The following is a 14,576-nucleotide window of genomic DNA, read 5'->3' as shown; positions in this document are numbered from 1 at the left end:
TCAAAGTCAAATATAGGTAAAAAATCAGAACCTACTCACGGTTGCTTATCGTAGTGGGGCAAAAGGAAAATAAGATTAGAATTGGCAGTGATTACGATAGCAGAAACGAAATCGTGCAATTTGCAGTGGCAGATGCAAAAAAAATTTCCTTTTTTCCACACCGATCAATTCCTCAGTCAAATGCACGTTATATATACACGTACCCTCCCTGTACGGCTGTACCTCCCCCGTACACAAACAGAGACACGCTAAGGAGTTCAGGTCAGGTAAGAATGGCGAGGCCTTTGCTCTGGCTCGCGCTCTTGTGCGTCTCCTTGTCGTCGTTCGCCGCCTGCGGCCTCCGCCTCGAGCTCACCCATGTAGACGCCAAGGACAACTGCACCGTCGAGGAGCGCCTGCATCGCGCCACCGAGCGCACCCACCGCCGTCTGGCGTCCATGGGCGGGGTGATAGCGCCCGTCCGCTGGGCGGAGACGCAGTACATCGCCGAGTACCACATCGGGGACCCGCCTCAACGGGCCGAGGCCATCGTCGACACCGGCAGCGACCTCATCTGGACGCAGTGCGTTACCTGCCGCCCCAAGTGCTTCAGCCAGAACCTCCCTTTCTACAACTACTCCCGGTCGCTCACCGTCCAGGCCGTGTCGTGCAACGACACCATATGCGCCGTGAACTCCGAGACCCAGTGCACGCGCGACGGCAAGGCGTGCGCCGTCCTCGTAAGCTATGGCGCCGGGGACATCGCCGGGGTCCTCGGGACCGAGGTGTTCACGTTTCGGTCCGAGAAAGTGAGGCTCGCCTTCGGGTGCATCATTGCGACCGATATCGCGCAGGGGTCACTCGACGGCGCGTCCGGCATCATCGGGCTCGGCAGGGGCGCGCTGTCGCTGGTCTCCCAGCTCGGCGACACCAAGTTCTCCTACTGCCTCACGCCATACTTGCGCGACACCGTCAACCCGAGCCACCTGTACGTCGGCGCGTCCGCCGAACTGAGCGGCAACGTGCCGGTGACGTCCGTGCCGTTCGTCAAGAACCCTAAGGAGGACCCCTTCAACACGTTCTACTACCTGCCCCTTGTCGGGATGACAGTGGGCAACGCCAAGCTAGCCATCCCCGCTGAGGCGTTCGACCTCCGGCAGGTCGCACCGGGGGTGTGGGCCGGCGGCGTGCTGATCGACTCCGGCTCCCCGTTCACGAGCCTCGTTGACGTGGCGTACCAGGCACTGGGGGCAGAGCTGGCCCGGCAACTGGGCGCCAGCCTCGTGACCCCGCCGGCCAAAGTGTTGGACCTGTGCGTGGCGCGGGGGAACGTCAGCTTGGTGCCGCCGTTGGTGCTGCACTTTGGCGGCGGCGGGGACGTCGTGGTGCCGCCGGAGAACTACTGGGGGCCCGTCGACAGGGCCACGGAGTGCATGTTGGTTTTCAACGCGGCGACGCGGACGAACGCGACGCTGCCCATGAACGAGACGACCATCATCGGCAACTACATGCAGCAGAACATGCACCTGCTGTACGACCTCGGCCAAGGCGTGCTCTCCTTCCAGCCGGCGGACTGCAGCTCCATGTGATGATGATTTATCATTTATATATGATGCCTGAATGATGCACGACTTATGTGTTTGTGCGCGTGCACACACTATATATATGTATGTATGATATGTACGAGTGCTCCTTTTTCTCCCATAAATAGCCGATCGAATTGCTCACGCAATTACACGGCTAGACGCTTGTATTTTGTTACTTAATTAACTGTTGTGCCAAGCTATACTTGTGTATTTGTTATACAACCATAGAATCTGTAATCTGCGGTAGTTTATTTGTTATAGAATTGTAAAATCTATATGAATTCGATCACTTTACACCACAATAAGTGGTATACATATTCTTTTGAATGACATATTTTACGTGATGTATCTTTTCTATTATATGGATATTGGAACTTATATCATTGCAAAAGAGATATGAAGACTTATAGCCTCTGAACCGAGGAGGCGCCTTAATCAATCCGACTAGTGGTGAATGATGATTGCTCGGTAACACTGGGAAATATCAAAACTACATCCAACACGCACTTACCTGTGGCCTAGCTGGATGTTATTTTCCAATTTATACACGTCCCTAGTGATATTAGACAAATGCTCTCTAATATCTATGTATAAATGACAATTTCTAGTCTGCTTGGGCGGATGTTGAGTCTCTAATATTTTGACCAGTTACGCATATTCTTTTTTGAAACAATGACCAGCTATGTATACAAAAACCAGATTGGTCGCCCGTGCATTTGCGTGGCTAGATAACCACCAGGTACCGCTTGGTCTCGCTGTTGGTTGTCATCTCCTTTGCTAATCAGCCAATCCGGACATCTTCAACTCAAGTCGTTACCTTTAACTACCTTCTTGAGCCTCGCCATGCCCACAATTCGCTTGTGTTCTCCCTCTGATATACCATTGTCACGCTCCTTCACTACCTTAGAACAAGTTATTACAGATGACATATAACAGAGCAAGTCATCCAAGCTGACAGGCCAGAACCGATACTGATGAAATACTAGTACCGGTTTGTAACGTTTGATCAATGATTGAGCCGGGTTGAATTGGCACTGATATTTTAGTGTCGGCTGGTAACTATGAGCCGACACTGATATTCAGTATCAATGCTGGTTCGTGTTACGGGTCGGCACTAATAAATATATAGTATATAATATGCGCTTCTCCCCCGAGCTCAAACAGAATAGGCAGGAGCTCTATTCTACTCAGCTCTTGCCATTTGTGCCCAACCTTGCGTTTGAAGACTACAAAATTTAGAGGAACCTACGTGCCCAAGGTACTCTATGGTTAGTAAAATGATCTACATTTTATTTTTACTTATATTTACTTGTTAGATTGCTCTATGTTTGAAAGTATGTGATTGCTCCATGGTGATGCATTTTGGGAGCAGCTAGACCTCCAATTGAGCTCTAATTGCGTAAAAGTTACAATTTTCACATTGCAGGACATATAGAGATGATCTACATTTCATTTATGGTTAAATTTATTTGCTCGATTGCTCTAGATTTGAAAGTATGTGATTATATCTTGGTGACCTAGATCTCTAATTTTCTAGTATTTTTTTAAGAAAAAAAATGTTAAAATCATTTCTAAATATATTAAAACCTAGCTATAATTTTCTAGTAGTGAATTAGGAAAAAGGATTAAAATCATCTCTAAATAGATCAACATATTGAATTTGAATATTGTGATGTAGGGATGGCACGTGCATCCGCTAGTCGCAAGTGGATGTGGCAGCATTTAGAAGGTGGGTCCTCTGACCCGGGCCAAGTGCCGGATGGTGATGTACCATCTAACATGAAGCAATTAAGATGCAAGGTAATTCAATAAATAGATGTGTATTTTGACATATTGCATGGTTATCAGTTCAATGGTTTTTTAATAATTGCTAAAACATAATGATAAACATAAATTTGTAGATGAACCAAACATGGATGTATAAGACTGATCGTTGCGGTCTAGAGTTCTTTCATGGTGTGGAGGTTTTTTAGGGCTGCTGCGACGTACAAGGGGTTTCAAGCCTGGCTATATCCGCTGGACCAAGCGAGGTGAACATGAGGAGGTTATACATGAAGAGCAGCCCACAGCCGAAGAAGACAGAGGCAACGTTATGACGACTGACGAAAACATCGATATGTTGGCGTTTGAAGATACTTTTGTCGGCAACGATGATGACGACCTAGATGAAATGTTGCGCAATGCGGAGGGAGACTTCATCAGTGACAGGAAACATGAAAAGTTCTAGCGCATGATAGAGGACTATAAAATACCGGTGTTCCCGAACTGGAAGAAAGAGCACAACAAGCTGCATGTTGTGCTGATATTGCTGCAAGTGAAATCTAGCAATGGTTGGATGGATAAGTGCTTCAACGAGTTGTTACAATTCTTGAGAGACTTTCTTCCAGAGGGCAACAAGTTGCCTAAAAATATCTACCATGCTAAGTAGATTATGTGCTTGTTAGGGTTGGAAGTAGAGAAAATACATGCATGTCGAAATGACTGCATGCCGTATCACAACAGGGATGCAGACTTGGAAGTGTGTCGCGTTTACGGTGCATCACGGTATAATCGCAACGTTGATGATATCGATAGTGATGACATAGGGGAGAAGAGTAAGGATAAAAGACCTTCCGTTAAGATGGTTTTGTATTTCCCTATAATCTCTCGTTTGAAGCGATAGTTTACAAACAAAGCGAATGCCGAGTTGATGCAATGGCACACCGAAGGGTGCAAGAAAGACAAAATGCTAGACACCCTGCTGATGGAATGCAATGGAGGAACTTCAATATAAAATACAAGAAATTCAAAGCTGAAGCGAGGAATATAAGATTTGGATTGAGTACAGATGGGATGAATACTTTTGGCAACATGAGCAATAGTCATAGCACTTGGTTTGTGACTCTTCATCTACAACCTTCCATCTTGGTTGTGAATGAAGCGAAAGTTCCTCATGGTGTCTTTGCTAATTAGTGGGCTGAATCAACTTGGTAATGACATCGATGTGTATCTCCAACCATTGCTTGAAGATCTCCTTGCACTATGGAAAGATGGCGTACCAGTGTGGGATAAATACAAATGTGAGCATTTCACCCTACACGCAATACTCGTAACAATCCAAGATTGTCCTCTTCTTGCTAACCTACTGGGACAGACTTTAAAAGGCTATAATGGATGTGTATGATGCTTGGACTAAACAGAGGGGCTATGGCTGAAGAATTATAAGAAAATGGTCTACATTGGTCACCGTATGTTTCTACGCCCGGATAGCCCATACTGTAGGAATAAAAGAGCTTTTGCCATAACAGTGGAGACTCATCAAGCTCCAAAGATTCATAGTGGGGAATAGGTATATAAGATGGTAAATAAGCTTAGAGTTGTCATTGGAAAGGGGAAAGATAGTACAAATTTTCCAGCTAGAAAACTCGCTCCTATGTTTAAAAAGATATCATTTTTTGGAACCTACCTTATTGAAAACACTTGATGGTCCGATATGACTTGAGGATCATACGGCTTGCATGACCACACAGGTCCATACAAGGGGGTACTCATGTCCACCTTTTCTAATAAGCCTCGACCGTTTGATCATGCGTCGATAGGTGCGGGGGTTATACAGAACTACTCCCAGAGCAAACTGGATATCCTAACTGGCCTACCTGACACCATCGACCCGTACGCCAAAAATTCACAGCTAAAAAGGTAATTGAATTATCATTCCCATATACGATATGTAGTAAGCACGGAAAGTGCTAAAGCCAACTGCAACAATGATCGGTGTTTAAACGATGCAAGCGGTCTACAGTGTCCGAGTTCCTCTCCCGATCTACCCAGGGGAACTCCACATCAGGGCAGGACAAACACCCCTAACACCACCCACATCTCGCCTCATCCACCCCACTCATCCAACCTACACCATCAACCCATCATTATGATCATTATGCAAGTAATTAAAGCCTATGCTCGTGAATGATGAAATATTTCACCGCTCGACTTCTACTAAGGATCTAAGCACTTGCTAAGCCTCACGAATAACATTTTAAGTTAGACAACATCATATTAAACTTAGGCTACAAGGATACAGATCAATAATTATTCAATATAGGAGAATTAGTGCATCAACATAGGTTCTACCTATCATAAACTCGACATCGACTCAAACTCATGCATAACATACATAAAGAATATTTATCACATTAGACACATATGACCTAATTTAATAGGAGAAGTATACTTAGATGCTTGCCTTGCTGCTCAAGTGTTTGTCTTATGCTACCCGTGCAACATTCACAAAACTCTTGCAGACTGGCATCGCCTTCAACCACGGTCGCAACACTCTCCGGTTCTTCATTCACAAAAGAAGAATGAGTGCAATGATGAGAATGAATGAAATATATAGTGTATGCTACAATATGCATAACAACAAACTAAAGACGTAAGACATACAGAGGAATAACAAAACTTGCGATCTAAACAACGCCAGAAAAGTAACAGGAGACCGGAGACTCCGAGTTGAACTCGGAGTATCCGAGTTCCAGAACCTCCTGGTGAACCTCCGAGTGAGGGTTCTTCGTTAGCCATTTTTGAAATAACCCGGAACCTCCAGGTGAGTCCGGATACTCCAGATTGGACTGGACACTCTAGGCGAGACTCTAAGTGGGGCTCTTGGCTATTTACATGGACCCTCTAGGTCCAGCATGGATACCCCGAATTGGGCTGGACACTTTGGATTAATCCGAACTATCCGGGTTCTGGCCGAGTAGAGTTCTAAAGTGTTTTCTCCGGCCGATTTAACTTGCATGCTAAATCTATTCCACTAAAATATGGATATACACTATACAAAGGGTTCTAAACTCGAATTCCACCCTAAATTGCCATAGTTCCTAAGAACAATTCAATGGAGTTTTTCCAGGTTTACCCGGAGTATCCGGGTCAATCTAGATTATCCGGGTTGTCCACAGAGGCTGCTTCAAGTGGGAAATCTCGGCCGATTTAATTTGCGAGCTTTTCCAACTAAAGAGAAACATTTTTGAGAAAGTTTATGGAGTCTAGAACTCACTCACCAACCTAGCAACATTATTCCTAACTCAAAACTCACCCAAATCCTCATTTTAGCTCCAAAGCTCAACAACTCAAGAACTTTGCAACCGAAGCTTCAAACTCAGGATTCATCCAACCAAAACGTGCATCTATGCTATGGGAGCCTAGGAGACTCACTAAAGATGCTTTGTTAAGCTTGGGGACCATTGGTTGAAGGAGGAAAAGCTCGAAAAGAAGAAGAACGCTGGTGCTCCTTGTGTTTCAACCAAGAACACCAAAAGACATCAAAATTAGCTCGAATCCTTCCGGAAAATGAAAATAAATTGGATGGATGGATAGCTCATGAGCTCGTGATCACGAGAATACCATATGCATACCTCGATTACTTCTCTTGAGGTGGGATTTTGGGGGAGGAGAGAGGGAGCTTGAGAGAGGAGTGAGAGGTAGAGCTCCTTGCTCTTGTGGCCGGTGGGAGCATACGGGGAGAGTGAGGGAGTAGGTGAGGGACTGAGGTGGTGGGGCCGGCCAGATAGGTGGGTCCCATGTGTAAAAGAAAAGAGTCCATTTTAATTGTGAATTTCATTCTTTTCTCTCCCGAAATTCTTTCTCTCGCCCGATTGACTTTAAACGAATTGCACTAGTGTTCCAAAATAAATTACCTCAAAACTAATCATGACGCTGATGATGTATAATTTGTCTTAATCATGCGATTATGAATTTGGGACGTGACACTTAACCCATTATATTTGTATAACTCCAAATAAATTTCAAAGGCCCAATCATGTGAGGGAGGTTTGTTTCTTTAGTTTCACCTTGATAGTGGATGTGGATGAGAGGACTACAAGAACACACACGCGTGCTCGCTTGCCGAGGCACGGGTGGAGGGCGTGGGCGCATGGCACCTGCGTGAATGATATGTCGAAATCGGGTCCAGTTGCTTGCATAGGTCCGACTTTGTTTTGTGATTTTATTCCTTTTGCTGTGTGGGAAAATGGATAAATATATGGAAATTGTGTCGGTCAAGACTCTGATCATGATGGCGTAACCAACCTCTATCACGGTGCATCTCAACCACGTGACTCTCCCTCTATATATATCTACCAGCCGCCGCACAAACGGGAGACAAAAGTTGCATATTCACAATTAGGGTTTTGCCAATTTCTCCCTGTTGCGTCATCGTATGTAGACTACTCCATCCTGCTATGCCAGTGTGCACCAACGAATGGGAGAACATATCTCCGAAACCCATCGCTTTTGGGATCCTTCACGGGAGAGGGCGTATAAGGTTTTTGGGAAGCACTCATCATGATTGCTCACGATCTTCTTCATCTACATCATCGTGTGCTACTTTATCTACATTGCCATAGTCGTCGTCATCATCTACTACATCAAAATCAACTTTGACTACTTCATCTTCGTCATCACCAACTGCATCGACATCATAGGAGCTTCTCCATCTCATGTCACCATCGGGTACGTACACTGCAATCCTACTCGAATATTTAATCGAGTGAACTAGTCGATATACTACTCAAGTGTTTTAGTCGATACATTTCTCGAGTAAGCTAGTCAAGATCTTTTCGAGTATCTAGTAGAGATTGATTGGAGTTGGTTGAATTCTAGTCGATTCTACTCGAATCTTGTCGGGGCTCGTCCAAGCTAGTCGATAATTGATTATCTGCATATATTCATATTCATGTTATATCAAGAATTGAATTAAATTAAATCTAAAAGTGCTATTATTTCTAACAATCCAAAAATCTTATTTTAGGTACTTTGATTTAACGATAGCTGGTTTTACTGATGCACTAAGGCCGGATAAGTTTACCGGTGTGCACTTTAAGAAATTGCATGTCAAAGCCACTCTGTGGCTTACGGCTATGAATTGCTACTAGGTTGCGTCTGGTAGGCCTGAAGGAACTCTTTTATCTGACGAGGAGAAGAAGTTCGAGGAAGCCAACACACTCTTTATAGGATGCGTTCTTAGTGCTCTTGTCGATCGTCTATGTGATGTATACATGCACATAAAGTACGCAAATGAGTTATGGGACGCATTTAATGCAAAATTTGATGCGCCAGATGCAGGCAATGAACTCTATATCATGGAGCAATATCATGACTATAAGATGATCGACAATCAATCAGTAGTCAAACCGAATAAGTTTTTTGGGAAGCGCTCGTCGCGACTGCTCACGATCTTCTTTGTTTACATCATTGTGTGCTACATCATCTATATTTCCACCGATGTCGTCATCTGCTACATTAAAATCAACTTTGACTACTTTATCTTCATCATTGCCTACTGCATCGACATCATGGGGGCTTCTGCTTCTCACGTCACCATCGGGTACGTACATTGCAATCCTACTCGAGTGTTTAATCGAGCAAACTAGTAGATATACTACTTGAGTGTTTTAGTCGATACATTTCTTGAGTAAACTAGTCAAGATCTTCTCGATTATCTAGTTGAGGTTCATTGGGGTTGGTCGAATTCTAGTCTATTCTACTAGAATATTGTCAGGGCTCATCCAACTTAGTAGATAATTGATTATCTATATCTATTTATGTTCATGTTATATCTGGAATTGAATTAAATTAAATTTGAAAGTGTTATTATTTCCAACAATCCAAAAACCTTATTGTAGGCACTTTGATTTAACAATGGCTAGTTTTGCTGATGCACTGAGGTCGGACAATTTTACCGATATGCACTTTAAAAGATGGCATATTAAAGCCACTATATGGCTTATAGCTATGAACTGCTACTGGGTTGCGTCTGGCAGGCCTGACGGAACTCTTTTCTCTGACGAGGAGAAGAAATTCGAGGAAGCTAACACACTCTTTGTAGGATGTGTTCTTAGTGCTCTTGTCAATCATCTATGTGATGTGTACATGCACATAAACTACGCAAAGGAGTTATGGGATACACTTAATGCAAAATTTGATGCACCAGATGCAGGCAGTGAACTCTATATCATGGAGCAATATCATGACTACAAGATGATCGATAATTGATCAGTAGTCGAGCCGAATAAGATTTTTGGGAAGCGCTCATCATTTTGTGCTACTTCGTCTATATTGCCATCGACGTCGTCATCTGCTACATTAAAATCAACTTTGACTACTTCATCTTCATCATTGCGTACTGCATCGACATCATGGGGGCTTCTGCATCTCACGTCACCATCGGGTACGTACACTGCAATCCTACTCGAGTGTTTAATTGAGCGAAACAGTCAATATACTACTTGAGTGTTTTAGTCGATACATTTCTTGAGTAAACTAGTCAAGATCTTCTCGAGTATCTAGTCGAGGTTGATTGGGGTTGGTTGAATTCTTGTCAATTCTACTCGAATCTTGCCAGGGCTCATCCAAGCTAATCGATAATTGATTATCTGCATCTATTCATGTTCATGTTATATCAGGAATTTAATTAAATTAAATATCAAAGTGCTATTATTTTCAATAATCTAAAAACCTTATTGTAGACACTTTGATTTAACGATGGCTGGTTTTGCCGATGCACCGAGACTGGACAAGTTTACCAGTGTGCACTTTAAGAGATAGCATGTCAAATCCACTCTGTGGCTTATGGCTATGAACTGCTACTGGGTTGTGTCTGACAGGTCTGAAGGAACTCTTTCCTCTAATTAGGAGAAAAAGTTCGAGAAAGCCAACACTCTTTCTAGGATGTGTTCTTAGTGCTCTTGTCGATTGTCTCTGTGATGCGTGCATGCACATAAAGGACGTAAAGGAGTTATGGGACACACTTAATACAAAATTTGGCGTGCCAGATGCAGGCAGTGGTATATCATGGAGAAATATCATGACTACAAGATAATCGATAATCGATCAGTAATTGAGCCGAATAAGGTTTTTAGGAAGCGCTCGTCGTGATTGCTTTTGTGTGGTACTTCGTCTACATTGCCACCATCATCGTCGTCTGCTACATCGAAATCAACTTTGACTACTTCATCTTCGTCATCATCTACTACATCGACATCACGGGGGCTTCTACATCTCACTTCACAATTAGGTACGTACACTGCAATCCTACTCGAGTATTTAATCAAGTGAACTAGTTGATATACCACTCGAGTGTTTTAGTCCGGTACATTTCTCAAGTACGCTAGTCAAGATCTTCTCGAGTATCTAGTCAAGATTGATTGGAGTTGGTCGAATTCTAGTCGATTATACTCGAATCTTGTCGGGGCTCGTCTGAGTTAGTCGATAACTGATTATATGCATCTATTCATGTTCATGTTATATCTAGAATTGAATTAAATTAAATTTGAAAGTGTTATTATTTTCAACAATCCAAAAACCTTATTGTAGGCACTTTGATTTAACAATGGCTAGTTTTGTTGATACACTGAGGCCGGACAAGTTTACCGATATGCACTTTAAAAGATGGCATATTAAAGCCACTATGTGGCTTATAGCTATGAACTGCTACTAGGTTGAGTCTGGCAAGCCTAAATGAACTCTTTCATCTAATGAGGAGAAGAAGTTTGAGGAAGCTAACACACTCTTTGTAAGATGTGTTCTTAGTGCTTTTGTCAATCATCTCTGTGATGTGTACATGCACATAAAGGACATAAAGGAGTTATAGGATGCACTTAATGCAAAATTTGGTGCATCAAATGAAGGCAGTGAATTGTATATCATGGAGTAATATCATGACTACAAGATGATCGACAATCGATCAGTAGTCGAGCAGGCTCATGAGATTCAATGCATTGTAAAAGAGCTCGAGCTCCTAAAGTGTATCTTACCCGATAAGTTTGTGGCCAGGGATATCATTGCCAAATTGCCTTGTTTTTCAGACCTTAGATGCATATATAGCATGCTTATTTACGATCAAAATTCAGTTACTCATTTCCAAACCTTTCAATAAAGCATATTAGTTACTATGATTTAGAAGAACTAAATGATTAAGATCTGCCTCTTGATGAACTACGGGAAGATAGAAATGCCACATAATGCAATACACAACTGCATTAACTAAGTTGATTAAAACATGGAAAATCCCTTGTTTGTATACAAATTATCCTACAATGAGCAAGCACATGTTATGCTCAATAACTGTTTGTTAACACTTAATACCTAGGGATTTATATGATATTATCACTTTGAGCATGTTATAAGGGGTCAATTATTCATCATGTACAGTTTGCCAATTCATTTCAATCAAAGCATAATAATCATCGTCCTGTCTGGATAAATCTTTTAATAGTAAAGCTGGCTAGGTGCTAGCAAGACTGTACTCAAACAGAAAATGTTGCCGCTAGATCAATTTGGTGCATCTACTGTGATTTTGCATTCCTATACATATAATGGAAATTAAGACCATATATGATGCCTAGATGCATTAATCTCTTTGCGCATCTTCAACCAGAATTGGATCTCAACGTATAAGGGGGGAAATCACATACAGCGCCATGCAAATCCTACCTATGCGCTTCTTGAACCAGAGCTAAGTTGTGAATCAAATATGCACAGCCTAGTACAAGCATATCCAATTGTGACACAGCCATATCTTGGTAGCAAGCAACAGTAACATCCTCCAAGCAATTTCATGGTTGCAATTGCAGCACTACTCGTGACCACCAAACTCTCTAGCTGCTCTAGTCAAGTCTAGTCTAGTCTGCCTAGGGTGATTCTAGTGATGATATACAACAGCAGCGGTAAGAAAGAAAGAGAGAGAAGGCGAGGAAGGTGTAAGGGTCGGACGCCGAGTGAAGGCGAGAAAGGAGGAGATGTCCCGCGGGGCGAGGCGGCGGCGGAGTACAACGGTGAGGTGTACAACGGCGGAGTACGGTGGTGAAGCATACGACGCGGGAGATCCGGCGGACCTCCTTGGACAGCGACCCGAAATCGATCACCGACGTGATCTCCTTCAGATCTAGCACACGCACCGCATCAGGTCAGACCAAATATGAGGAATTCTAAGAGAGCTAGGGTTTTGGGGATGGGGGGAGGAGCTTACAGTGGAGGGTGGAGGGCGCCGGCTCTATAGCGGGGGAGGGGCGGCCGACTGGGGCTCTGATCCACCCCACCGCTGTCGAAATCACCTGCCCCGCTTGTCGTCATCCCGATCGGGCACCACCCCGGCAGGATCCGCGCCGCTCCGTCTCATGCCAGCCGCAGCGGTATGTGATGATTGGAGGGAGAGAGCGAGCAGGGAGGAGGAACGTCAGGTGGAGAAGGGTGTCGTTGTGGCAGCAGCGAGGCGTAGGCGGGCGGGGGTGGAGGGCGAGGTGGGGAAGCGGGGAGGAGGGAGGCAAGGCTCACGAGGAGGAATGGGAGGATCCAAGTGGAGAAATGCCTATGAAGGGGGCATAGCATAGGCACAGGCGGTTGGAGCGCGGATGAGGAGCACATACATGCGATGCGAGGAGGGCGGGCGTTTTGTTGTGCATGATTTAGGGTGGGACCACCTATCAGTATAGAGGGAAGGAGAGGGAGAGGCGTGACGTCATGTCTAGTACGAAAATCACCACGTACTTTTTAAGTAGTAGAGATTTGATAGATTTGTCTACTGCCAGCGAGACTTCCTTGGCAGATCCAATATGGCATCCAGTGGCCACTTGTTTAGTTTCGCTATCCTGGCCGGCCACATGCATTGTTGTTCTAAAACGGCTTGAATGTTCTGGTCGCGGCGAAAAAATCTACATACAAAATTTTTTTAAGAATTTTTCTTGATTTTCGTTCTGCTAGGCCAGGAACATCTGATACTTGCTTAACCCTTGAGATATGAAAATGCATGAATACAATCATAAATTCTTATATTAATTTTTTTAGCATAGGCTATGATGTCATCTATCATATCACAAAATTTGAAGTTAAAACCGAATTTGTAGGAGAAACAGAAAAGAGAAATTTCCTTAAGGACGTGAAATGACCCAGTCTAAACAGTTCGGTGGAGTTAATGGAGACGAATTTGTATGCATGGTTAGGTGGGCAAACGGAATAGTTTAGGTAGTAAAATGTACTTTTCCCTACAATAAAAAAAAGGAGATGACACGTTCTCAACTCATGCTAAGAAAAAAAAAGTGAATATGCTCAGATTAACCAAATCCTCTATCTTTCCATCGGATTCCTGCCGGATCCGTGCCGTGGAGTGAAACTGCCGCCATCGGCCATTGCCACCGCCGCGGCGGCGACCGGCCGCCTCTCGCCGCTGCAACTCCAGCCAGCGTTCCATCAGCCATGGCCCTGCGATGATGCGAGCGCAAGCGTACATGTCTAGCTGGGCCAAAAAGAAGTGGTCGTAGAGACGAAGTTGCAGCCCACGTTTGAGAACTTTTAACGGATCCAGATATGTTTGGGCCTTCCGGTTCTTTTAATGTTAGGGCTCGACTCCATCCAACGATCCAGATCAGTTTAACGGGCTTATGGGCTGCATGTTCAGGATTTGGGCTGAAACATAACGTTTGAAAATATGATAATCGCTTGTTCCATTTACATTTTTGTTTTTCCACCGGAATAATTTATATTTTTGTCAAGCTTTCACTGAGACCTGAACTTCATTTTTCAATTCGTTTTGATGTCATAACAGATCGATGTGGACGATATTTCTATGGTGTAGCATGAGAAGTTTCTATGAAATTTATATACTCTTGGCTTCCACAATTCATGAACAAGATTTGTTGAGCGAAGATGGCACCAAGCCACGTGGTAAAATAAACCTATTTGCAGATTTTTGCCATAGGCAATAGTTCTACTTCTATCTGTTTGGGGTTTATTTATCCGTGTCCAGACTAGATCTACCAAAATTTTAGCTACGATTGTTGTTGCCAACATATCACTAAGAATTTTGGCAAGAAGGTGATGCATCGCAAGTAAGCCTGGCAACGTTGCGGGTTAGAACTGGCTAAACAAGTGTAAATAGGCCGTGTCTATTAGGTCAGTCCGAAGCACGATACTGTAGACACGGTCCAAGTACGACCCGACTTGAGCCTAGACGGGTCGAGCCGACACGGCACGAGACCC

At 43.9% G+C, this 14,576-nt stretch overlaps 1 protein-coding gene across 1 annotated transcript; it reads left to right on the top strand.

Moving 5' to 3' along the window:
• The first annotated feature begins 226 nt into the window (after positions 1-226).
• On the top strand, positions 227-1,880 carry LOC133906780 (aspartic proteinase nepenthesin-1-like). The gene has a single exon (XM_062348790.1). The coding sequence runs from the start codon at positions 273-275 to the stop codon at positions 1,566-1,568; it is 1,296 nt and encodes a 431-aa protein (XP_062204774.1). The 5' UTR covers positions 227-272; the 3' UTR covers positions 1,569-1,880.
• Positions 1,881-14,576: the final 12,696 nt, after the last annotated feature.

The sequence above is a fragment of the Phragmites australis genome, chromosome 23 (genome assembly GCF_958298935.1).
Source record: "Phragmites australis chromosome 23, lpPhrAust1.1, whole genome shotgun sequence".
NCBI classification, from domain to species: domain Eukaryota; kingdom Viridiplantae; phylum Streptophyta; class Magnoliopsida; order Poales; family Poaceae; genus Phragmites; species Phragmites australis.
This window is presented reverse-complemented; position numbering and strand designations above follow the sequence as displayed.

What these genes read in the sequence shown, in the direction of transcription:
- LOC133906780 (XM_062348790.1), top strand. Translation starts at nt 273, where the DNA reads ATGGCGAGGCCTTTGCTCTGGCTCGCGCTCTTGTGCGTCTCCTTGTCG.